We start from the raw sequence: 24535 nt of genomic DNA, 5'->3' as shown, positions 1-24535 counted from the left end.
CTGCAAGCGGCCCTTTGCGGGCCTTCGCAGTTGTGCGTCCGTGTGCCGGCAGCGCTGAGATGACCAAAAGGCCAAACAGGTATAGATGAACGACAAGAGCGAAATAGGCGCTGCTTCGGTTAAAGGCGAACAGCTGCATCCCGGGGCCAACTCTTCTGCGCATCCTCGAGAGCTCTGAGCATTTTAGACCAAAACGTTTGACTGCAAGGCACAGCAAGCAAGGAGGTAGACGCATCTACTGAAGCACCAGCGTAGCCTCTGCGTCACACAGAATCTCCTCGTTGGCAGTCAGCCTAATTTAGCGGCTTCTCATGCTCCAAGCTATAACTGGTAACGACCAGATGGCAAATAACCGACAGCCACTCACCAAAATTCTTGCGAAGCGTGCAAGACTCGTCAGATTCGCTGTTCTGTACAACCTGTTAAGGGAACAGATGTATACGGTAGTCCCGCGATTGAGGCCTGAGTGCCTTCAACTGCAAGGTTACCAATGGAGTTACAGATACTACGACGCGGGTGTGTGTGTTGCACTTCAAGCAGGGATCCTTAAATCCATGAATCCGCCCCCTCTGCTCAGCACATGGCGGTCTCACATCCCCAAAACCTGTTCATTCTCCGTTCTGTCTTTTGCTACCTTTCCCGTTACTCCAAGCACACTAAAAAGCAGATTGGCTGCCACCAGAAAAGGCAAGAAACAGACCACTTCCTTGCACCAGCGCATGTATGAAATAACGGCCGGTGCTTGTTCAACGTAAGATACTATTTTCAGACCACTGCTTGAAAGAATGCATGAGAATGCTGTGCAGGAATGGTCTGCCATGTAATATTCTCCACCAGCTGTCGATGAAACACGTGAAGTAATCTTCAACATGCACTTCTTGCCAACCCCAGAAACGTCACATGTGGTGAGAACATGAAGCAAGTTAAGTCGTTTCTGGCGTTTGGCAGTTTCTGGCGCTCTTCATGCCGACAAAATGACAGCAAACTTAGGATACCAGCTTCTTCTAGCAGCTAATGCCATACCGACAATATCATTTGTTTCTGCTTTCCGAAATTTCCACACTTCCAAGCGCCGTCTTAACATCAGAGGCCGAGGCAATTTCGACAACCGGCACACTCTTGCAGCAGCTGGTACTCCTCCAGAAGCATCATTCGTAGATCCCTTCAACGTTTTTCCCCCAAAAGGAGAAACGCGCAGCGGCACAGGGCGCACAAAAATATACGGCACAACAGATACTCAGAACCAAACCCAGCAAATAACAGTCTCATACGTAACCTGCCTCGCCAGCGCCACAACTGCTGATTTTTTGGCAATACCGTTGCCTCTCATAGACAACGATACGACTACAGTGCTGAAAACGCCTACTGCTTCATACACTCTGGCCACTCCACAGCTCCACAGCACACTAAGCCGTGAAAGCGGCACCATAACTTTCTGTGCGGTGAGATGCCAGGGGGCACGAGCATTACGACCGCTAGGAATGTGATGATGAAATCTGAACCGATGATCACAAGAAAGCATGTCTTAAAGCTAAATGCACGTGAAACAATGTGAAATCAATGCAGCACTTCCCCTAGTGACTGTATGTGCACCGCAACAAGAGTGGCATGGGATGATTGTGTATAGCTGCACATGCGTACGCAGAGCAACTGGGCGCACCTCCGTACGTAAATAAGCAAACCAGTATACACAGTACCATTAAAATAAGTGTTCGGGTGTCTCTCTAGAGGAGCATTTCGTGCAAAAAGCTCAAGTCCCCTGTGCAGTGGAGGTGGCCCCAGCCCCTGGGGCCCCACTTGACTGACCCCTGCTTCACCTCTTTGAATTTGCTGCAATATGTCTTCCTACAGGACAAAGGCACTAGGCTCTTGCAAACAGTGAAGGCCGTCTTCAGGCGCCTTTAGCCCTTTCCAGGCCTTCCACTTCCTACACTGGAACGGCTTCTACTTCCCCACCTCTAGGGCGGCAACAGCGCTGTAGTTCACAATAAGGAACCCACTGCTTCTCCGGTTGTCTTTTATCGCTTTATACTGTTCGATGTATCCCTTTTGAGTGGCCCTCTCAGCTCCCCGTTCCCTCGGGGATAACTCAGCGGCTCTCCCTGAATTCTTAGTCTGGATTTGTTACGGTGGCAGCAGCATTGCAGCAATATCTGTAGGGTACAAGTTTTGCCGGAAACAGACAGCTCGCGTTTGTTTTGGAAATATGTTTTGTTCTTCCGCAAAGGCGCCACAAATGAAGTAAAGTCGCCCATCATATGCAGTCACAGCCCACCTTGACGCTGCCTCCACCTAACCGTCCCCTCTGCTTCTCAGCCCTTCTCCCTGCACTTTGGAGGTTGCACGAATAGTGGGTGATAGGATTGCGTTGCTTCTTTTGTTTTTGGTCGTCCCTGATGCTATCTACTCTTTGCTGGGGCTGAGACTGTTGGAGGGCGTTCTGTGTAGCTGGGGGCCGCTGTTTGTCTGTTGCTGACTGAGGGTCAGTTGCTTGGCCACGCAGCAAACATCTGGCGGACTGCTGCTACTTGGGTCAGAGTGCATGCAACCAGGAGATGCCGGTGGAGTGTATAGACTGGCAGCGCTTTGCCTACGGGCAGACATCAGACAACAGCTCATCGCTCTCCAAACCCCCCCACAGTCGCTCTCCAGAAGATGCACAGAGAGAGGGGGAAGCAGCTTCAGCAGAGTCTGCCACTCCTGCTGCTGTGAGGGACGCGAAGGAGGTGGGGTCCTCCTCTGCCCCTGCAGCGAAGGACTCTGCGCCTTCAGACCCTGCGCCCTCCTCTGCAGCAGAGGCTCCGCGATCCGATGGCCGGCCAGCTGCTGCTGATGCTGCAGATGATGCTGCTGAGCCAGCAACGCCCCCCTCGCGTGTAGCTTCCCTGCACGACAGAGGGGGCGGCCGGTCGGGCTGGCTTTCCTTTGGGAGCAGCAGCGGGGGCAAGCACAGCGGGGCGAGCCGGAGTCGCCCGAGTCACGCCAGCAGCGGGAGCAAGAGCAGCAGCAGCAAGAGCAGCAGCAAGTCGGGCAGCAGTGCGAGCAAAAGGAGTTCATCATCAGTTGCTTCAGCACAGGAGCCCGGGGAAACCCTCTCGAAGAAGCGCAAGTTGCTGAAGGGGGGAGTTGCTGCGTGTGGGGCCACGAGCAGCGACGGCGAGTCATCTGCTGCAGCGCAGCAGCTCAGTGCTGCTGCTGGAGAGGGGCGTCTTTCTAAGGGCGGACGGAGTGTCTGCCGCAACACGAAGAACAGCAGCAGCAGCACCAGTGAAGGCGAGCCTTCAGACAGCGACGAGGAGTCGCTTGACGCGCTGCAGCTCTGTCTGCAGGAGTCGGAGGCCATGACCGACTTGTTGGTTGAAGAGCTGGGGGGCCCCACAGAGGAGGGCAAAACTCAAGTCCGACAGCAGATAGGGGAGGGCCGCTGCCACTGCCGCACGTCACTGGGCATTCCGAAGGCCCTGCAGCAGCACTGCGAGGAGGTCTGGGAACGCCTCAAAGACTACCAGAAATGCGGAGTCCACTGGCTAGTCTCCATGCACAAGGCCAACAGAAACGGCATTCTTGCAGATGAGATGGGACTTGTACGCAGCTCCAGGCCCTTCAAGAGGCCCTACGCGCTCACGAGAGCTTGGACCCCGGATCCAGTGTAGCCATAGGGATAGCCTTTCTTTGTATACAGCCACTGCAGCAGAGTATACTCGATGCCTTCGCTAGGCATAGTACAAGCCATTTGAAGTGACAGTATTAGGAGGTTACACAGCTTGGCACTCGTGGCATTTTTTCTATGCAAGATGCCGGAAACTGAATGATATTTATAAGGCCGCTATATTGTAGAGCAGATGAGACGAATTGGCCTAGTGGAGTGCTGCGTATAACTGGCTCATAAAGGCTTCATGATGCTGCTGCTATTCCTACTGCCGTTGCGTTTTCAGGGCAAGACCGCGCAGACTTGTGTGTTTTTTAACTACGCGTATTCCAGCGGTCTTTTGTCCACCCCAACTCTCATCGCTGCGCCTGCGTCTCTCGTGGACAATTGGGTGCGAGAGCTGGAAACTTGGGCCCCTCACTTGGCTGGGCGAGTCGTGAAGTATGCGGGGAAACAGTCTGAGCGGCGCAATATTGCCCTGGAGTGTATAGACAGCTTGCAGGGTTCAACGCCGTTTCGGGTGTTGGTGGCCTCTGTCAATTCGCTTTCAAACAAATGGGATGTTCAGTATTTGCGCCAGCTGAGGCCGTTTGCTTATCTTGTAGTAGACGAGGCTCACGCGCTAAAAAACAAAGATTCTCAGGTTTATAAGAACATCAACAAAATGGCTCGCTGTGAAAGGCGCATTCTGCTGACAGGGTGAGCGCAATGGGACATGATACACAGCGGGTAACTTCCGAAGTTTTCCAACATGTTGGGAGAAGTCGGAAACAGCCACGGCGTAGTCACCTAGGACTCTGTGGATACTTTCACTGCGCTTGACTTCGTTGATATGCTATGTTTTGTTGTCTTTTTGAGCAGCTCACCTATTCAGAACCGAACTGGTGAGCTGCGCAATTTGCTGCTTTTCCTGATGCCTGCGGTGTTTGATTCCGAGTCCCTCGACTTGGCCCTCACCGCCTTCGAGCGGCAAGCACAGCGCCAGCGCGCTTGCGAGGCAAAGGCGAAACTCAAAGCCAATAAGGCGCAGCAGGCGGGAGACAAGCAAAAAGGACGGCAGGAGCAGCTGCAGCCAGAGCAGCAACACAAAACCGAGCCTCCATCTGCAGCCGCAGAGGCCGAGGGAAACAGTGGCAGCAATAGCAGCAACTGCAGCAGCGGTGCCGGAAGCGGCCAAGAGCAGCAAAAGCAGCTGGGGGAAACTACGGATACACCTGAAGAAGAGAACAACGACAATGCGAATGACAGAAGCTTCTTAAGCCGCGCCTTTGCGACTTTGGCTTCTCGGGGGGCAAAGCGGAGCGAAGTCGGGAGACTGCCTGCCGACGTGACTTGCCTGCAGAGGGTGCTGTCGCCGTTTATTTTGCGTCGTCTTAAGAGTGAAGTGATGCAAGAACTTCCAAGAAAGACAAACATAGTTTTGCGGTGCGAGCTCGAAGGGTCCCAGAAGACCCTCTACCTACGGGAAGTTCGGCAGCATGAGTCCGACCTCGCCCTCTCCCTCAGGCGGCTCACTCAGTCGTTTGCCCTTGACGGCGACACAGACCAGATCACAAGCAGCGCGCGCAGCGGCACTGGCACTGCAGCACAGAAGGGGGACACAGGCTCAAGCGGCCAGCAGGCCAATGAGGGAGATTCCAGAGAACCTGGTGAGTGTCAAAGAGACCTGGGGCCCATTAATGTGTCATCCGTTTCCTCAGAGCTCTAGTTCGTGAACTCTAGGGCCTACGGCTCAAACGGTAGAGGACGCAGCAACCCTCAGTCGTCTGCGTATAGATGTGGCGATACTATTTGCCTTGTGGAATGGAGCAAACCTCAGTATTTGTGTGGGTCTGTATGTATTTGTATGTCACGCCTGTTGCACAGATGCGTTTGTTTGTATTTGTTGTTCAAGATTGGTGCGCCGATGTCAACTCGTACACTTGCGTCTTTTTTCCGGTTTCTGCACAGAAGCGGGCGGGAAACGCTTTGTGAGTAGCCTCCTGTTCCGCTTGAGGCGTATATGCAATCATTCGCTCTTGATGCAGGGACGATACACTTCGGAGCAGAAAGATGTGAGTAATTAGTTGCCATGAGTTGTTTCTTATTTGCCTCAGCAAAGGCACGAAGGCGGCCGTTGCTATCTGTGCCGTGCGAATACATTTTATATGGCTGTGTTCTCCGTGTGAACTTGTTTCTCCCAGCATCCTCCAATGTATTGGTCTGCCTTCTAATAACTTTAAGGGTGCCTCGCTCTGTCAAACTACCGCTTCAGGACCGGGGTATCTCCTTTAGCTTGTAGTGTGCGACTCTCGTGGTCTCGCTGTCTGCAGCGCATGGCGCGTCATTACGCTTATCATGTGGACGGGTTCAAAGGAAATCCTATCGAGAAAATCCGCGCAGAATTTGATAAGTGGAGCGACTACGAAATACACCAAGTAGGCAAATTGAGCCGCCTTCAGGAAGAGATAGCTTCGATGCTGCCCAGCTCTTGAGGTCTAGAATTGCTCCTTCCTTTGTCGGATTTGTATGGCTTCAAGGAGCCATACTTTGCTCATGGAGCCATTCCGTTCCTTGTGTTTATAAGCTGCTTGGCTTAAGTGCTGGCAAAGGGCCACCTTAACAGAGTAACGTAGAGAGGAGCAGCACTGTATTCTGTGTAGCATTGTGTGGACCTTGTTTTTAGGGCGTTCGCTTACTAGCCGAACAGGGAGACATGAAGCTTGCCGACCTTGCACTGCCTGCGGAGGCATTCCTTGAAAGCACGAAACTAAGGTTTGTCAGCAGAGCCAGAATGCTGCCACAGTGGAGGTGTCAAGCGTTGCAGCATGTCCTTGGCTTGTCTGTTAATGTCTTTTTTGCACGGCGCGTAGTTGACGCATTTTGCTGTTTTGAGTTTGTTTTGTGTGCGTTCAGAAAGGCCCTTGAACTTCTGAAGGAAGTGCAAAACAAGGGAGAGAAGGCTTTGGTGTTCAGCCAATTTACGACTTTCCTAGACGTTGTGGAGGAGGCGCTGCAGCTGCACTTGCCGACTTTGCGATTCTGTAGACTGGACGGCTCCACCGTCGTGGAAGAGCGACAGCGACTTGTTGATGGATTTAATCAGACTGAAGAATGCACTGCTTTTCTCTTATCTACCAAGGCAGGCGGGCAAGGCCTTAACCTCACTGCAGCGCGCACTGTCATTCTTCTAGATCAGGTCAGTAATATAACTTAGGGATGCGCGATGTGAAGCTTAGGCTGGCTTTACTCCACCTTCTGGGGATGCACCGATTTGTTCGTCATAAGTGGCACAATGAGCTGAGCTAGCTGTAGGCTTCGTAGCCTACGCTAGCCAGTATCGGAGGGCTAGGCTAGACGTACTATTACCTACGTTGCACCTCGAAATTATAACTCCATCATAAACTAATTTCGTTTTGGTCTTCCACCTCTGTTGTTGGGTCAAGGAGGTTCCAAAGTTCAGCTTGTGGCTTACGTCATTCCTCCGTGATTTCGCTATAAATGTTTCGATACACGCCGTGTATGAGTGGCGGAAACCATTCTTCGTTTCACAAAACGAGTTGGGGTCATTTTGCTCTGGTGCGACATATACAGGACTGGAATCCGCAGAACGACCGACAGGCTGAAGACCGAGTGCACCGCCTGGGCCAAACTCACGAAGTGACAGTTTACCGCCTTTGCTGTCGAGGCACAGTGGAAGAGTCTATTCTCAAGGTTCGGCTTGAGAAACTGGGGCAGTCATGCGTCTGTTGCTCACGACTATGTTTTTGCGGGAAGCTTTACCTTTAGCATCTTCGGCGTAGTCCTTGGCCTTTCAGTGCCGAGCACATGACTAGATTCACTATATGGATATAAATGATGCGCACGCCCTCACATTCTTGTCATGAGAAGATAGTTTGAATGAGCTGAGTTGCGTGTTCTCTTCTTCATGTGCTGCATGATATTCAGTGCTGTCAGCGAAAGCTGGATTTGGACAGCGCCTTTGGAGGCAACTCGGAAGTTCTTCAAGCAGCAATATTGCGAGTAAGGCGCTTAATGCACTCGTTTAGCCTCTAAGCCTGTTTGTTGCTGTGTCTTGTTTCCTTGCAACATGAATACGTCACCTGTTCGCTCTTATTTACAGGATTCACTCGAAAATGGTGGCGTCGATGGAATGGAACCGCTTATGCACCTGAGTCCACCGGGCACCAAGAGTTCGTCTCCGTAGTCCTGTTGACGGCCTGGCCTGTACTTTGTCCTTTAGTGGTGGCAGCATTAGATTTGTTAAGATAACTTGTGCAGCCGCTTGTTTGTTGAGCCGCGGGGTCTATGGGCTACGCCGTAGCACAACAGTGAATTGCGAAAGACTGTACAGGATATCACGACCGTCTATGCACTTCATCATGGGGCATAGAAATAGCAGCTATTCAGATTTGCTTTTGCGAGCTACGTGGTCCCCAGTTCGCTTCCTCTCGTAATGTTGCTATCGTGTGTGCAATGCACGCCAACTATTCCTCCTTCATTTCGTATTTTTTAGTCCGCATTTACGGAGACGTCGGCGTGGGCAGTGCGCAAAATCTGAAATGACTTTAGGTCTACTAAGCAGTCAACGCCCTGCCCCTTGTGGAAGTCAACCTAACCTACTGCTGTTGTACAGGATACCGCGCTTCGAAACGTTACAGAATAGGGGGCATCCAGTCGAGCTGCTCTTGAGTGAAGCTGACATATTACAGTTTTTTTTCCTAGCAGAGATGGCCCCTGAAGTACTAGAGTACTCAAAACAGTGGCCCGATGAGCTGGTGTGTTTGAGGCGTGACGGGTGATGCTGCAAGAGGCGAAGAAACAGAGCGAATATTGTGGCCCACCTTGTTTAGTATTGTTGCATTGGCATTTCTGGCGTCGCTCTGTGCGAGCAGTGCAAATGCTCCACGGGGTTTTACCACTTCCAGGGACATCTTGCCAGGCCCCACAAGGCGCTGAGATTAAGCCACGTGTATCCTTTAGCTGCGTAACGTCGTGTGGGGTGCTACAGCAGTGTCTTTTTAATATTAGAGAGGTCTCCAGTGAGGGCATTCGGCGAGACTAATCAGGCTATTTGCTATTGGTTGTAGTGCTGGCGAGAGCTGCTGGGGAGGATCCCCCGTTCTTGAATAGTTCTCTGTGAAGTAGCGAACTGCGCCATATGAATTAGGTAAAAGTCTTGAGGTGGGCTTACTACACTATGAGACAAAACTGCGTGGGTTTTAAGGACACCGAAATGTTGTGGTTAGGTGGTTCATGCGCAAAGAAGACAAGGATAAGCAGTTGTGTCGGCCAGTAGGGATTGCTCGTGAAAATTGACGAAAGGACGGGAAACTCTATATAGCTGATAAGACAGTGTAGTCTGGCTTGGAAGCACGAGAATCGTATCCTTTATTTGAAAGAATGACAGTAGCAGGTGTGAACACTCCCGCATGACGCCAAACCCCCACAGAAGTACCGATCAAGCCCAGCAATTCAAGAAAAAATACGGGAAAAATAGTTTTGTTTAGTCTATTACTAGCATGGGTGAATGCGTGTTCTTCGTCGGGCGTAGCCGAGCAGTGGCCCATCAAGGCCGCTCCCGCCACCTGAGGTCAGGGAGCGTGTGTGGGGGGGTGTGTGCCGAGTGCAAGAACGTCGCTCCGAACACATATTTCAAGCAGTTTTTCACGACGGCTTCATATTTTGCATTTGTTTTATGTGCTTCAAGGCATGGGAAGGCTAGATCAGAACCACGGTCCATCGTGCGGTCAGGAAGACACCGACCACTTGCAAACCATTTTGACCGGCATTGCACATTTTCGCGTTCAGGACCGGCTGATGCCTGCTTGCATGTTTTAACATTTCCTTTTGTTTTATACAGAATATTTTTTGCTTTGCTGCTGTTTTTCCTTTGGAAACAGAACTGACCCAGTGCGGCCGACAGGTCTTGTCGTTCCCATGAGAATCTCCCAACTTCGCTTTCTTTCGCGGCTTGCCCGCTTCGACCCTTTATGCGTTCTAGCTTTTCTTATAGTAGCTTTCCCCGTGCAATCCCTCAGTCTTAATTTATTTGTGCCATCGGGCGTTTATACTGGGGCGGACGAAGTACTTGATCTAGGCGTGAAAGAACAAGTCACGGAAGGGCCGCTGGTCCAAGAACTAGAAGAAAATGAAAGCCCCTTGCACTGGTCTCTTTTTACTGGTTTTGAAGCTTCACAAACGTCTGGAGTAAATGAGGGTAGAGGAGATGGGTTCTTAGGATGGTTTCTTTCGTCTTGGGCCGGTGAGTTTCAGATTGGCACGGAGCTCCTCTAATCCTGAATATAAAATAGCCCAAGCAGTACTAAATCAAAAAGCACAAGCAATAAACGCTCATGCATCCAAGATACCACCTCTAAGAACCTTGTAGAACTTCATTTTGCACAATGAGACAAAAATAGGCCCACCAGAGCAGGGTTGTACTGCGATATTCGTTTGTTATGTGTGACACATTGCCCAGCCGGGACTTGCGAGAATGGGGAACTGACAAATCAGGCTATCATAGACTGTGCCAAAGATGCTGCAGCTTCCTCCACTTACAAGCATGGCAAACGCTACTACGCGGTAGATGGCTGTTGGCTGAAGTCTGCAAAACAGTGGGCAGCACAGCCTACTGCCACGCATACTAAGGAAGAAAAACAAGTTATTCAGACTAATGACATTCTTTTTCCTGGCGGCGTTGCGAGAACTGCGGCTTTGGTCCACCTGCGAGGACTCCTATTCGGTCTCGGTCTCACTGTCTCAGCAGAAAATTGTCCTGAACACGAGCCGAACACATACGGGTTAGTCTTCCTTCCCTTCCGCCATATATATTACACAAGATGAATTAAATGTTCATTAATTTCCCCATATACATACGGATTCGTAGCTTCCCACAAGTAATCCTTAGTTTCACTGCCACTGATAGAGGACGAATTTTCCGACATCTACATAGCTCAGCACTTTACCAGAAAGCCACCGAGCACTTTTCTCTGCTTTAGTGTTGTTCTTTCAAAAGCGCTGTGAATATGCAATATTATCAGTCTGGCCAAAGCAGTGCAGTCAGTAGTCTCCATCACACATTTTGCCCTCTGTAGTGTGATGGCGTGTGCACCACCACCCATACAATCAAGAAAGAGCTACCAATCTGTCAGTCCTTCCCATGTCCTCAATATACAGTTTTATTCTTTTATCTTCATTCTTGACTGTTCATGTATGACATTACTAGGTTTCCATTACTTATTGATACACCACGCATTAATATTTTGGCCGCACTGCCTGGTACATGAGCTCTCTTCTACTAATGCGTCATTGACTGAGTAACTAACTTAGACACTGCCATTCTTCCTGCTTTTGCTGAAATGCGAGGGTTTGCTTTTTGCTTTCAAAACGCAGGATCGAGGCATCGGATATCGTGCGTGCAGCTACTAGCTGGGGTGTCGACTTCCTGAAGGCAAGTGCATTTGCTAATTCTTGTGGTGAAGCCACCCCAATTGCGATTGGCTAAACTAGTACTAAAGTGCCTTTGACGCCTGCACCAAGCACCAAGCAGTACCTGATCTATTTCGAGCACGGGCTCCTTTCACTTTAGAAAGTTTAGTAAAAGGCGTTTATTTATGTCATTCCGAGCTTGGCGTAAAATCAGCATGCAGAAGTTCGTCTAGTTTGTTTCATGCTTGAGACTGCATGAACAGTGGCTGCGTGTGTCCGCTGCAGCTGAACTCATGTGCCAGCAGCACTCCGCAGGCTCTCTTAGAGTTTAGAGAGTGGAGAAAAGTGGTGAATTCCCAGAAGGCGCCTCTTTCGCTGCTTTGTTCGTGGACAAGGCAATCTTCCGATAGCGGAGAGTGAGATGCAATGAAAAAGCAGCTTGACCTCAGTATTAAGTCAATGCAAATTCAACGCATCTGTTGCTAATGCAACTGTAAAACCTAATCGAGAAATCAGGCTATGGCTAGAGCCAGAGCTGAAAACTAAAATTAGGGATGTGAAAGCCACTTTAAAAATATTGTCCAGTGTGCTGCTCGCAAGGGGCTTGAAGAGTACATGTATCTTTGCCTTCTCCTTCTGCTGCAGTGATGAAGACTTTGAGGACTTTCATTTATTGTGCGACGAGTTCATAGATAACGGAAGAGCAGTTAAGGGCGGGTCACGGTTAGCGGCTGAGCTGGACTCGTGGCTACTTGCACAGCCCCACGGTGAAGATGTCAGCTGGAGAGGCAGCCCTAAACTCCAGAGGCAGTGGTCGGACCCGTCATCGGAGGCAGAGCTAAAGACAAATCTAGCAATGGCTGTGAGCGGTAGCCAGCGAACAGAGAGGTCTCAGCTATATTGGATGAAACGTTGAATGCAACAAGGCACATGAAATGCAAAGAGAGACAAGGCAGTTCTGAATGCTTGCCGCCCACACCATTTTCTGTTGCCTCGACACCTTCGTGATACAAAGTGACACTGTTTCCTGCCTCAGGCTGTCCTTGGATCTCGTGCCTTCGTCCAAGCCTCCAGTGTCGCTGACTTCAAGATGCAAAGTGGGTAAAGGGCTGGACAGTCAGATAGGGATCGCTCTGAGCAACTGTGCTGTATATGTCTCATCAATCCGTGTTTCTCCGCCCTACAGTAATTCAAGAGCTTACTTGCCTCTGCATAGAGACTGTCTTGTCCTGCTTACTCTTAAATGTCACAGCCAGACTGCTGGAGGACAAGGTGCTGCTGGCGGCTTTTGCAGATCCGATGAGGGGAACAGGTTCGTCTTCTGTATCCACCTCACTGCAAGAACCAAATGGGTTCAGCGTGTATTTATGCCTTACGGGCCTTTCACTGTCTTATTCCTGTAGTCTGGTTTAGTTAATTGATTGGCTGCGATGGTAAGCAAGAGACAGAATCACAAAAGATGACACGGACAAAATTTCGTATCTGCCTCTGTACAGTCCGCCGTATCTCCGCCGCCGACGGCGTTTCCATGCTGTCTCGCCAGCTGGCGGATGGCGACCACGTGATAGCTCTTCTAAATTGGAGGAGTGAGCCCTTTTCTATCAAAGCATCGCATACGGAAATAATGAATTGGTGCAACCTGCAGAAGCCCGTGCCCTTCAAGATATCGCAGGCTTGGGAAACCCAGCAGCGTCGGCTTGCAAAAGATGACAAGCAAACGCTGACCTATACGCTGCAGCAGCTGGGGGCGGTGCTGCTGCAGGTAGAACTGACTGACGATCTGTAAGTCGCAAGCTGCATCGCATTTCTTTGTGTTGCTTCTGTCAGTACAGCCGCACACAGCAGGCAGAGGCAGATATCCTGTAGGCTTTAACCCCTTCCCTTTGGGCAGTTGGAAAGCCAGGAGCGGCTTGTCTCGTGTTTATGTTTCTTTCACTTTCGCTGCAGAGCTGAAAATGAAGAGGCTTCGCTAATGTACAATCCCCACATTTTCCAGGAAGGCAGCAATAAAAGCAGCAGCACTGGGGGCCTGCTTACAGTGGATGTGCTGCACAAGCGCGGATCTGCACCTCTGTTCACTGCGGGCAGCCGTCTGCTGCACAGAGAAAACCCAGGAGAGATAAAGAGTGTCGAAGCACGTGAGGGCGGGTTCGGGAGAATAACTGGAAATGAAGAAAAAAATAATGGGCTCTTTGATTCTGCGTTTAAAACCGTGTTCGGGCTACTGCTGCCAGTGGTTCTCGCGTCGGCCCTGGGCGGCAGCGCGGCCGCAGCAGCAGATTCAGACGTGGGAGAACAACAGTGGTCGCACCACGAAGGCCACCACCACAAGCACCACAAAAAGAGGCATCACTATCACCACACATATGGCAAACATAGCCACGAACAGCCGCACCAGCAAAGCGGGGAGCCGAACGTTCCGCACACGCAGGCGCGCACGCAGCCCCACGAATCTTCCGTCCCAAAGGAAGGCTCAAGCACAGGCCTTCGGCAGCGCAAAGCAGATGAACTCGCGAACAGCAGCAGCAGCAGCAGCGGCAGCAGCAATAGCACGAATAATACCAGAAGTGCTGGCGGTGCCTGGCTGCTTCTGTGTGGAATGGCTGTGTTGGTGTGCATGGGCATTGTAGCGGCGTGGAGAGCTCTGTTAATTAGGAAGCTACGCAAGAAGACTTTGGGGAAAGAAAGAGATGCAGAGAGTCTGGTGGAGAGGCCCCATGCACAGTAAAATACGCTGAGGACGGCGACAGCACCAATGGCAGTAGCGATGGCCAGCCAGGATATCTTGTGCTGCTCCGAGGCGAAGACTTCCCTGAAGGCCTTTGTCTATATTCCATTTCTAAGGCGGCTCTAGTCGTGAGATGCACTCAGGCCGAAGAAAATCTCTGCTCTCCTCTCCAGTGCAGCCATCAGCTCGTGTCTTGTCTGCACTTGGCAGACTGTTGTAGCACGGTAGTGTCTTACGTGCGATATCGGCTTTAAAGTTGTATCCACTTATATTTGTCTCATTCTCTATCACCTCGTTTACGTGTCCGCGTCTGGACATTTGCTGCACGTGGTAGACTTCAGGGTGTACGTAAGTTGGCATAGTGCTTCTTCTTTCCGTGCCACAGAGCCTATTTGTCAGTGGCACTTTAGCTGGCGCTACAGCTTCCCTCCACCACGCTGTTACTGCTTGAAACCATTCAAGATGCACATGCGCTGCCAAGTCGAGGCAGCAATTTGGCAACGTCGGCGCCTATGCCCCCTCTGGGGCGGTCAGTGCCCCGTTCCCCGGCTTAAGCCGAGGCCTTTTGAAATAACGGGTGGGTGGCTACGCCCTTAAAGTGGCGGCGGTGTTGGCAGCGGCAGCCGCCACCCAGTAAGTGCGCTGAGGCGTTATTTCTGGCAGCCCCACCCATTAACTACGTGCGTTGCAGTTCATTATAAAATAGCACTATTCAGCAGGTGCGAGTGCGACATGCACGAGCAGACAAGCATAGCCGTGTCACGTTGAACTCAACACTCCACAACACAACGTTGTATTATTTTGGGTTGTTTCCATGTCGTGCCTTTCTTCTAAGAATTTTTTCAACGGAATGCTTAATGTACTTCACCACCACAGACTCGTGCAGCTTGGTGCTGTTGGTGCCGCCGTACTCCCTAGGAAGGTGCTGCTCGCCCACATGCCGTTTCAGGGCCGGCTCCCACTTGCTGCGGCTGCCGTAAGAGGTGAGGTTGACACCGTTTCTTAGTATTTTGGTAACAAGGACAATAACTGGATTCAGAAATGAGGGCACATTGATCAGAAACACCTGCCCTGTCCGCTCCCCCACGTACGGCACTGTGCTTTCTAGACCTTCCACAATGGAATCCAGCACCATTTTCACGCTGCCATTTACCACTTTCCTGAACGGAAAGCCCCCTGCGTCTATGACCACTGTCAGTTCGCTGCTGGCCCTCTTGTCCACATGTTTCCAGAAGAAAAGCGCAAAGTAACGAATGAAATCACTCAGCTGCTCGTGAGTCATCTTCTCCACGACGTCCCACACGATGGAGCCGCTCTGAAACACAAAACAGAAACACATTTTTAGTGAAACATGCCCTATCAACCCAAATGCAAAAATATGACGGACTCAGGCTTACAGAAGAGCCGAGTCACTCTGTCATGGACAGCCAAAAGACCTGTAGCAACGAAAAAGCAGTCGACAGCTGCAGGTAGTACTGATCAGCTGCAGGCACCACTGATGCTATGCAGCGTGCATCTCACTTGGCAAAACGCCAAGTAGTTCCCATTTTTGTCTTTCCCATATATGGACAGGGGAACAGCACCGAGAAGACTATGGAAAAAGCGCGGGGGGCTTGCAAGAATGCGATCAACCTCTGCTTCCTTGCCGGGCAAGATGGGACCTTGCTGCACTTCCGGCTGCTGCGGTTGTTGCGGCTGTTGCTGCTGCTGCTGCTGTTGCGGCTGCTGTTGCTGCTGTGGTTGTTGTGGCTGCTCTACCTGCAGCTGCTGCTGCGGCGGCTGCTGCTGCTGCGGCTCCGGTTGCTGCAGCTGCGGCTCCGGCTGCTGCTGCTGCGCCTTTTGTTCGTCTTCCTGCTTTGAAACAGACTGGAAAAATGAAGTGTGGGGCTCTTCAGCGAGAACATGACTGCAGAGTGCGAGGGAGAAGAAAGAGCAAACGAGCCACCGCCGCGCCCTTGAAGCCGCCATGGTGAGTCGCGAGACGAACTGCCGCAGATGCACAAATTAGTAGAAATGTAGACAATAGACCAAGTGGCTGTAAGGGATCAGTGGAAGGTACAAAGGGACAAGAAATTGGCAGTGCTCGTCAGCCAGCACTACAGAGAAGGCAGTGAAACGAAGAAGCGGAGAAGAGAGGGAAGGGAACGAGGCAATGAGCAGCAAAGGGGGAGGTATGGAAGAGCGCGACGGAAATGCCCGGTTCTTTTTCTAGCCAGTTTCTATCAAGATCGCACACTTCTAGTCACTGTGCACCAAAGGAACCTGGATTTCACCCTGCCACTCGCCGTTTCAGTTCAGAAACCAGAAGCCGCCTCCCCCTCCTCTGCGTAGGATCCTTCTGGGTACCTGGTCTTCTTCTGCCATTAATCGCAATTGCTGATTAACAAGGACAGCGCTGAAAGATGAACTACCAGAAAAGTTAGCAAGAGGCTCCAGTGGACGAGTGATTCGAGATGGCACCGGGGACGATATGTCTGTACTGGCAGTAAAATATGTTGTAATATGCAAACATTCAAAAAACGCTATTTTCCTATCAACTAAACTCAATCTGACCAATTCAGCTAAAGGGCAGAAACCACAGAAAAAAGGACACTGAACAGCAGCAGCTTCCTGCAGCAGGGGTGGAGTGAGAAGCGCAGCGCCGGGCACTAGAACTAGTTTAGGTCCGGGGAACAAAATAGAGTGGGTTGATAGGAAAGCATCACTGCAGCTAATTAATGACATATCTCTTGGCTTCAAAGTCGATTGAGCCTCATGGCTTGCTTGGCAGCAGAACGCCGTTTGGGGCTGGGCGTAGGGAAGATGCCCCTGAGACAGTGTTCAAGTAAGAGCAACTTGGGAACTCGAGACTCGCCCGGATAATGTACCTCTGCTGTAGAAACAAATGCTAATAAGATTTAGACGCCAAGGGGGGCTCGCACTTAAGGCAGAACTACTAGTTGGCGAGCCTTCACCCAGTTGCTGCTAGTTTGACGCGGGAGGCGCTCGACGGACAGATGACCTTCTTACCGGCAGCCAATAATTGCCTTTTTCCAGCCTTTTGTGATATACACTGAGTATAGAAATCGATTAAAACATATTAAACCTGTTTTCCGGAGGCAGAAGTGGAGCAGTTGAGCCCTCAAGATCCTGTACTGCTGCAGACTTCACCCGCCAGTTAGCCAGAGAAAATAACAAAGAAAAACCTCAAATCCCCTAGAACGCACACCTGCCGACTGCCGTGGTTCTCAGTCTACCACCTGATCCAGTTGGGATTTTGGAAAATCAAACGGCGAGGGTGACAATATCCCTTGCGGGATCCACTCCCTCATCCCATAGTGTTGAGTGCAATGTGTTGCGTTGAGTTACTGATACAAATAGTTAGGAATTATTCAGGCCTCAGTGAACTTCCATGAAGCGACGGGGCCTACAGGGTTAGATTGTCGCCCTAGCTGTCGAAATCAGCCCAGTGGGACTTGGAGATTATCTCAAGCTTGCTGAGGCCGCCAGAGAAACCCCAAATCAGCGTTTCTCCCTATGTGGATCTAGCGCCTCTAAGTGTGGCTGTAATCTAGCCTACGAGAGGCTAGCGTACCATCTATGATCCCCGGGTTCAGGTTTCTTTTGAGTACATGAGCTGCAATGTTGCAGTCGCCTGTCTTCTACTTTATTCTGTACATGTGTGCTGCAGCTACTCACACTTTCTATTTCTTGTCTTCTACGCGTTGCTCTCTCTTTCATGTCCGAGGCTAAGAAGGCAAGCTGCATGCAGCTTTCCTTGCTGGCCTCTGACTTCTGTGTAGTGCCTTTGCCTCTGCATGCGGCTAGTTCATCTTTTGCTCATTTGTTTCTTTCCGTCTCGTTCATGATTGGCGAAGTTTTGTGAAAGAAGGTTCCGTGGAGGCTGCAAGTCTCTCCTAAGATGCAAATAAAAATTATAAAATTCAAAGACAACTGGCGAGGGGGGCGCAGCCCTTTGCCCTCTGCTAAAAACAATACGCGTTGTGCGGCCTTTGCTTTCCGCGAACGAAATAAACAAAGACAAAGAGAGAACAGGAAAAAAACACAAAAATAGGGACAGCACCATATGGTCTGCCTCTCTTCTCTCCATTTGAAAGTTTCTCCCCGCGGCAATACAACATTCAAAACCGAACACTGCCTGCTGTCGCTGTCGCTGTCGCTGCTGCTGCTGCCGCTGCTGCTGCCGCTGCCGCTGCTGCTGCTGCGGCTCGTGAGATGGCTGTCTTTGCTGCTTCCACGAGCTCTTTGTCAGCTGCTGGTTGTCACGCAGTTGTGCCGAGGCCTGCCGGTGTGGTGCTTCCGCGGGTGCATGGCAATTCTGCATTTTGGTGCAGCTGCGGCCTCAGCAACTTGCAAATAAATAATAAAGTCTCTGGCGCTGCTGCAGTGCTACATACTGACATTTTCCTCAGACTGTTGCTCGCTGGCCGAGTGCGCTGCGTTCCACCGGTCCCGCACTGTGTGGTTTTTGCCAAGTTCGTAAGCCAAAGTGCTCCACTTTCTTTGGTTTAGAATGGCTCTCAGAATGGCCCCTGGGGGCCAGCCGTACTCTCCCACCTTTTGTTTGCTGTTGGGGTCTTCAATGTCAATGGCAAATGTGATCTTGGAGGGATGGATGTTGCTTTTGTTCAGCAGCCGCAGGAGCCCGTGGCTCATGCCCAGCTTGAAGCAGTTCTCGAGGTTCACGCTGCTCACCGTGACCTCCACGGGGCCTCCGCCCGCTCCCTGCTGCTGCTGCTGCGGCTGCAGCTGGCGTACGAGTGCGCCGGAGGCGCTTCTGACGACTGGGGCGCTGCAGTACTTCGTAGCTGCTTCTTTGAGTTCGCAGGGGTCCCCCTGGAAAGAGGGTTTGAGGAGTCCGAGTTTCTGGAGATCTCGAATGGGGAAGACGAGGGCTTTCCCGGTGATGACAATGGGGGCTTCTGTGGACATGAAGTCGAAAATTTGTCCCACAGTGTCGAAGCCAGTGTAGGAGGCTTCCTGGTTGGCGGGGAGGGGGAGGGGGGGGTCGAGAAGTATGCTGCTAACTGCAGCAGCGCATGCAGCGAAGTCGCCAGTGCCTTCCATTTTGCTGCAGCCCTCGATGGCGAGGCGTTCCTCCAGAGGCTGTTCAGGATTGATTCCGGCAGCAATGCAAGAAAGGCGGTTGAGAGCCTTTTTTGCGATTTCGTCATTTGTCGAAGTGCAGTAGTAAGCTGCAGGTTTCAGGCGCTGGCGCTGCAGCTGCTTCGAAACAGCAACGGCGCCTTCCGGGGAAACCGAAACATCCCCCGTGGAGCACTCTTGCTGGTAACCCTTGGGAAGACAGGGGTTGAGGCAAACTCCGTTGCGGAGGTTGTCGGGGTTGCTGCAGTAGGACTTGTAGAAAATGCCAGTGGCGCTGCTGGCGCCAAGTTGCATGTAGGAAGTGGACATGATGTCCACGCTGGGAAAGTCGCTGCTCAAGTAGCCCCCAGTGGTCAAGTTGGTGGTGTTCACAAAGGAGGGGCTGCTGCCGACTCGGTAGACGGGAAAGACAATTTGTGCAGAGGCGCCGCCAACTTCGACGATGCTGGTGAGGGTTTGGCTCAGGAGGGTTTCGAGCTGCTTCCTTTCCGCGGGGGTTTGGGTTTTTTCGAGGTTTTCTTTGATTTGTTTGGCGCGCGCGAAGCGCCCCAGCAGCTGGTTCGCAGCTACGAAAGCCAACATGCCTTCTTCGACTCCGGGGATTGGCCGCGTCCACTCTTCGTTGGTGAAGAACACAAAGCCTTGGGAACTGGAGTAGCTGTTAATGGCTTCGATGAAGGAAGCAAAAAGACCCCGGCGGTACCAGTCGTGCGTGTCTCGAACTCCTGCAGTGCTGAAGAAGATCACGGGAATGCCCACGGTCTTCGCTTCCTCCTGTTCATATTCGGAGAAGTACTTCTTTACCAGCTGCTCGCTGCTGCGCAGCACGCTGCGCAGCAGGTCTCCAGCCTGCTGCCGCATGCGCGGGAACTGCTGCAGCAGCGCATGCGAGTCCACAGCCCGCGAAGCCCAGCCAGGACCTGCTGCTTCGTCCAGCCACTTCTCCATCAGCTGCCGCAGCCCTTCGAACTTCGGACCTTCTTCCAGCTGCCGCAGACTCTCCGGCAACACCCGCCGCCCCAGCCCGAAACAGCTTTCCGACATCACTCGAAACAAAACTCCTCGAGTTCCTGTGCTGCCGCCGTCCACCACCAGCACTGGACTTGACGAGTGCCGGCACTGCCGGCTCAGCAGCAGCAGCTCCGTCAGCTCCGACGGCTCCGCTGCAGCAACTCGAAACCAAACACAAAGCCTTGTGCAGAAACTCAGAACAAATTCAAGTTTCAGACTAATTTCACAAAATGGAAGGTTCTGGTAGGGAAATTGAACTCAAAAAAGAAGAAAAACTCGATTTGCAAAGGCAGCACAGCTGCATGCAGAAACAGCAGCATTGGGGAGGCAGCAAACGCGAAACGAAACGAAAAACGGGAAAGAGACGGGAAAACGAAGCAGCAAATAGCACTTTATCTAGAAAAGTCTATTTTACAAAGCTGCAATATAATTAAATGTTTCTTGTTATCGAAAAAACAAAAAGAAGAAAAAGAACTCACTTGGAGCTGAAGGCTGAATGCCGCATGCAGCTTTTGTGGCGGAGTGCAAGTGCGAACTCAAAGCAGTTGCAACTCCCACCAAGTCTTTGCTGCTGGTGGCTTTGCTGACGCGGCTGAGTGCTACTGCTTTCAGCGCAGCCTCGCGGTCTTCTGCAGTCTTCGTCTCAGCTGCTTCCTCGGGCTCCTCCCGTTGCTGCTGCTGCTGCTGCTGCTGCTGCGGCTGCTGCTGCTGCTGCTGCGGTGGCTGCGGCTCGGCGCCTTGCTCCTGCTGCTGCTGCGAGGCTTCCAAAGTGTCTGTCTGACTCTGTACATCCGCTTGCGCGTCACCTGCTGCTGCTGCTGCTGGGGGCGCTGCTGGTGCTGCTGCTGCTGCGGGTGCTGCTGGTGCTGCTTCTGCTGGCGCCTCTGGTGCTTCTGGAGCTGCTGGCGCTGCTGCTGCTGCTGATGCTGCTGGCAGCTCTGCAGTTAGTGCAGAGTCATCTTGAGTCTGCCGCGAGGGCGAGACCCGCAGCTGCAGCGCGAAGGAGGGGCTGGGGCCAACTGCCGTGCATAGCAGCAGCAAAGCAGCAGCAGCAGCAGCAAGGCGGGACCTCATCTTATGAGTCATGCCGCTAAAAAGAAATGAAAAAAATGGAGAAATTCGACGAACTGCGCTGTCTTGCAAGATAGAGCCTGAGCAGGAAGCAAAAAGATACACAATCTGCTTATCTTTTGTCGACTACAGGGGGACAAAGCTCAGCTTGCTGCTGCTGCTGCTGCTGCTGCAGGTGCTGCTGCTACAAGTGAAGCTGCTGATGTACTACTCACATCCAGCGCTGTTGCTGCTGCTGCAGCTGCAGGGGCGCCGTAGCTGCAACAAGTGACCCGGGGCACTGGGCTCAGGCTGGGGTGTACGTGCACCTGAGGTGCATCCGCAGGGACTTGTCCAGAACCGTTTTTGAATTTCAGAAGAATGAATAAGAGTTTAAATTTGCAAGTGGAGACTGACAAATGCTTCTGTCTGCCTACTTGAGGCGCTGCCGGTCCCCTAATGTCCTTCTTTGGAGTCTCGAGGACTCAGGCGCGGGAAGAAGGCCCTGCCGGCTTCGGAATTTAGAGAGCAAAAGTGCAAAATGCAAACAAAACGCAAAGAGACAGGCCGTGTGCGGCGTCAGCAGCAGCAGCAGCAGCTGCTGCAGCAGTAGCAGCAGGAGCCGCAGCAGAAAGGAGAGAAGCTGCAGCCGTCGCCGCAAGCACAAACCCAGTAGAAGCTACAGGAGTGGCTGTGCAGCAATAAAGATAAAGAACAAAATGGTTAAGTTTATTTATTTCTCTTTATTCTCTTTTCTTGTTTTCAGACTGAGACCGATGAGGCCCAGGGCACAGCCACTAGCGGTCGCAGCCGCACAGCCCTGGTCCGTGGCGCGAGTTCTCCATCACTCTTCGTGAATTTTACTTCTTTAAAGTGCAAAATGAATCTTTTTTGCAATTTAATTCATAAAATATCTTTTAATTATATTTTTTTCCGTTGTTTCCCGCAGTTTGCATCGCCAACAGCCCGCAGCCTTCTCGACGCCGAGCCGCGGGGGGCCGACGGTCGACGGACCGATGGCCCACATGGCCTTCACTGTCTTCGCCGGTATTTTCCCGCATTTTCGCTTCAAATTTGTTTTAATTATTCAAAATTATTAATTTAAATTAATTATTTCGCGTTATTTCGGGTTTTTGGGGCTTTCGTGCGCCGCCGCGGCGCTGCAGACCGCGTTTGGGTGACGGGCATTCAGAGACAAAGAAAAGCAGCAAAAGACAAAAGCCAGCAGCAAAGTGCAGCACTCTAGCAGCAAAAAGTTCTTTTTACTCTTTAATTTGCTGCCCGGGAAGCCCCTGCTGCATGCAGCAGCAGCTCTACATCGAATTAAAGAAATTTCCGAGTTTCACGAAGCACCTTGGGGCTTTAGCTGCCTGCAGGTAGCCAGTTAGCTCCACGCGCTGCTGCAACGCCGCACACCAGTTCTGCTGCAAGCAGCAGCAGCAGCAGCGGGAATGCTTCAAAAAGCAAAACGAAGGGGAAAAAAGGCTTTCTTTTTGTTTAATAAAGGAGAACTGGCGCTGGGGATTCTTAGGATCCCTAAGCTGCTTCAAAAAGCCCGAAAAATGGCTCAAAATAGCTCATGAACATAAATATAGAATGTGTGTGCATGCACGCATGCATGCATGCACACACACACACAGATAAATGTTCCTAAAAAACAAACTTAGTCCGAATTTTTAATGCTTTTAAATGCATTTAGACAAAAGATTTCAACACTTGAAAGGCACAAGTCTGCGGCCCCACACCCAAGAGGCAGGGCCTTTTTGCTGCTGCTGCTGCTGCTGCGAGGCCCGTAAGGTGCTGCTGCTGCTGCGACACCCCGATGTGCTGCTGCTGCTGCGCTGCTGCTGCCCTGCGAGCAGCCTTTGGGCCCAAAGGGCAGCCAGCTTGTCCTCAGCCCCAAGGCTACTGCTGCTGCAGCAGCTGCTGCAGCAGCAGCTGGAAAAGCTCGGCGCTGCGGAGCTCGGCCTTAGTACTGCAGCTAGTGCTGCAGCTAGTGCTGCAGCTAGTGCTGCAGCTAGTGCTGCAGCTAGTGCCGCAGCAAATGCAGCAGCAAGCTGGTCTTCTTAGCATCACGGAGCAGCAAATAAGAACTTCACTTCTGCAATGTGTCTCTGGCTCTCTAGAAAGTTTAATTCTTATTTCCTTTTTGTATTTTAATTTCACTGTTTGGAAAATATTAAAATTCTATTTTGGCAGATCAGCTTTAGCTGCTCGTCGTTTGTTGACAAAAGAAAAGACAAGAAACAAAACTCAACTTTTGAAAAGTACAAAGACACGCAAAGGCCCACACAGCTGCGCCTCACACTTTGCTGCTGCTGCCGCAGCCCCTGCTGCTGCCGCTGCCGCTGCTGCTGCTGCTGCTGCTGTTGTTCCTGCAGTCACATATTTGTCTCCAACTTGTCCTTTTCCCCAATTTACTTTTTCCCCTTTTGGTCTCCAAAAGCTTTTTTCCTATGCCCAACTTTTGTTTGCATTTTGCTCCCTGGCGCTGGCTCAGGCGAGAGCCGGAGCAGCAAGAACTGCTGCTGCTGCTGCATCCCCTGCTGCTGCGTTTGTGTCCCTTGCTGCTGATATGCTGCGGCAGAGGCGTCAGCCGGCGCTGCAGCATGCGCTGCAGCGTGCGCCGCAGCAGGAGCAATTGTGTGCACCGGCAGCAAGTTGGGAGTTCAGTGAGGTCTGTGTGTTTCGTCAGTGTGCGTCTGTTGTGTGTTCCTTTTTGTCGGTCTCGTGCTGCTGCTGCTGCTGCTGCTGCAGCAGCAGCTGCTGCGTGTAGATGTGTCCGGGCCTGAGGACGCCGCCGTTTTGCTGGAGGCGCTGCTGCAGCAGGCCCGCAGCAGCAAGCACGAGTCCGAGGAAAAGGGGGTTGGGTTTGAGAGGCTTGGAAGTGAATTCGGGATGAAACTGCGAACAAATGAAGAAAGGATGGTTCTGAAGCTCCGCAATTTCCATTCGGTTTCCACTTGGGTCGCGGCCGACGAAGCGCAGCCCGGCGCGCTCCATGCGGTGTACGTACACCGGGTTGACCTCGAAGCGGTGGCGGTGGCGTTCGGAAACTTCACTTTTTTTGTCGTAAAGCGCAGCAGCAAGGCTCTCCGGACTTCGAATGCAAGTAGTTCTTCTTCCGAGCCGCATGCTGCCGCCCTTGTGGCCCGGGTTGTGCTCCGGCATGGCCACCACCACGGGGTGCGGGCTCTGCGGGTTGAACTCTTCGGAGTCCGCCGCATGCAGCCCCAAAACGTTTCTCGCGAACTCTATCACTGCAGTTTGCATGCCCAGGCAGATCCCCAAGTAGGGCTTTTTCTGTTCTCTGCAGTGCTGCGCGCTCAGCGCCTTGCCCCAGATCCCGCGGTCGCCGAAGCCCCCGGGGCACACCACTGCTGCTGCTGCTGCCAGCGCAGCCCACGCTGCAGCAAAGCCCTCGTTTGCTGCGCACTCCAGGCTGCTGCTCTCTATCCACCGCAGACTCAGCTCCACTCCCGCCTCCATCGAGGCGTGCTCCAGCGCCTTCACCACCGACAGGTACGAGTCCTGCAGCCCCGTGTACTTCCCCACGATCCCGATGCACACCCGCGGGGGGC

The 24535-nt window shown here is 52.0% G+C and overlaps 7 protein-coding genes across 7 annotated transcripts in view; 4 read left to right on the top strand and 3 right to left on the bottom strand.

Moving 5' to 3' along the window:
• Nucleotides 1-974: 974 nt before the first annotated feature.
• ETH_00023090 (uncharacterized protein) lies at nt 975-1905 on the top strand (the record flags this gene model as incomplete). The annotated part of the gene is made up of 2 exons (XM_013378773.1): nt 975-1442; nt 1729-1905. 2 exons carry the CDS (start codon nt 975-977, stop codon nt 1903-1905), a joined length of 645 nt encoding a protein of 214 aa, XP_013234227.1.
• A 650-nt stretch (nt 1906-2555) lies between these two features.
• ETH_00023085 (SNF2 family helicase, putative) lies at nt 2556-11975 on the top strand (the record flags this gene model as incomplete). The annotated part of the gene is made up of 11 exons (XM_013378772.1): nt 2556-3584; nt 3936-4348; nt 4511-5298; nt 5600-5703; nt 5962-6066; nt 6315-6403; nt 6545-6827; nt 7223-7342; nt 7577-7651; nt 11345-11475; nt 11705-11975. 11 exons carry the CDS (start codon nt 2556-2558, stop codon nt 11973-11975), a joined length of 3408 nt encoding a protein of 1135 aa, XP_013234226.1.
• A 543-nt stretch (nt 11976-12518) lies between these two features.
• ETH_00023080 (alpha-galactosidase A, putative) lies at nt 12519-12845 on the top strand (the record flags this gene model as incomplete). Its single annotated transcript, XM_013378771.1, has 1 exon — nt 12519-12845. The coding sequence occupies one exon, from the start codon at nt 12519-12521 to the stop codon at nt 12843-12845; it is 327 nt and encodes a 108-aa protein (XP_013234225.1).
• Nucleotides 12846-13031: 186 nt separating this feature from the next.
• ETH_00023075 (uncharacterized protein) lies at nt 13032-13787 on the top strand (the record flags this gene model as incomplete). Its single annotated transcript, XM_013378770.1, has 1 exon — nt 13032-13787. One exon carries the CDS (start codon nt 13032-13034, stop codon nt 13785-13787), a length of 756 nt encoding a protein of 251 aa, XP_013234224.1.
• Nucleotides 13788-14583: 796 nt separating this feature from the next.
• Nucleotides 14584-15755, bottom strand: ETH_00023070 (uncharacterized protein; the record flags this gene model as incomplete). Its single annotated transcript, XM_013378769.1, has 2 exons — nt 14584-15102; nt 15309-15755. The coding sequence occupies 2 exons, from the start codon at nt 15753-15755 to the stop codon at nt 14584-14586; spliced, it is 966 nt and encodes a 321-aa protein (XP_013234223.1).
• Nucleotides 15756-17629: 1874 nt separating this feature from the next.
• On the bottom strand, nt 17630-20990 carry ETH_00023065 (nucleoside-triphosphatase, putative; the record flags this gene model as incomplete). Its single annotated transcript, XM_013378768.1, has 4 exons — nt 17630-17683; nt 17851-18083; nt 18185-20056; nt 20384-20990. The coding sequence occupies 4 exons, from the start codon at nt 20988-20990 to the stop codon at nt 17630-17632; spliced, it is 2766 nt and encodes a 921-aa protein (XP_013234222.1).
• A 2655-nt stretch (nt 20991-23645) lies between these two features.
• ETH_00023060 (CTP synthase, putative) overlaps nt 23646-24535 on the bottom strand; it is a gene marked incomplete at both ends in the record, with an annotated part of 2580 nt that continues 1690 nt past the window's right edge. The window contains one exon of the mRNA XM_013378767.1: nt 23646-24500. Coding sequence (XP_013234221.1) covers nt 23646-24500 — 855 coding nt within the window. The remainder of the gene's footprint in view (nt 24501-24535) is intronic.

The sequence above is a fragment of the Eimeria tenella genome, genomic scaffold, assembly GCF_000499545.2.
Source record: "Eimeria tenella Houghton genomic scaffold, Eth_scaff98, whole genome shotgun sequence".
In the NCBI taxonomy this organism is placed as follows: Eukaryota; Apicomplexa; class Conoidasida; order Eucoccidiorida; family Eimeriidae; genus Eimeria; species Eimeria tenella.
The sequence above is the reverse complement of the archived record's forward strand: the minus strand, read 5'-3'. Positions and strand labels throughout refer to the sequence as shown.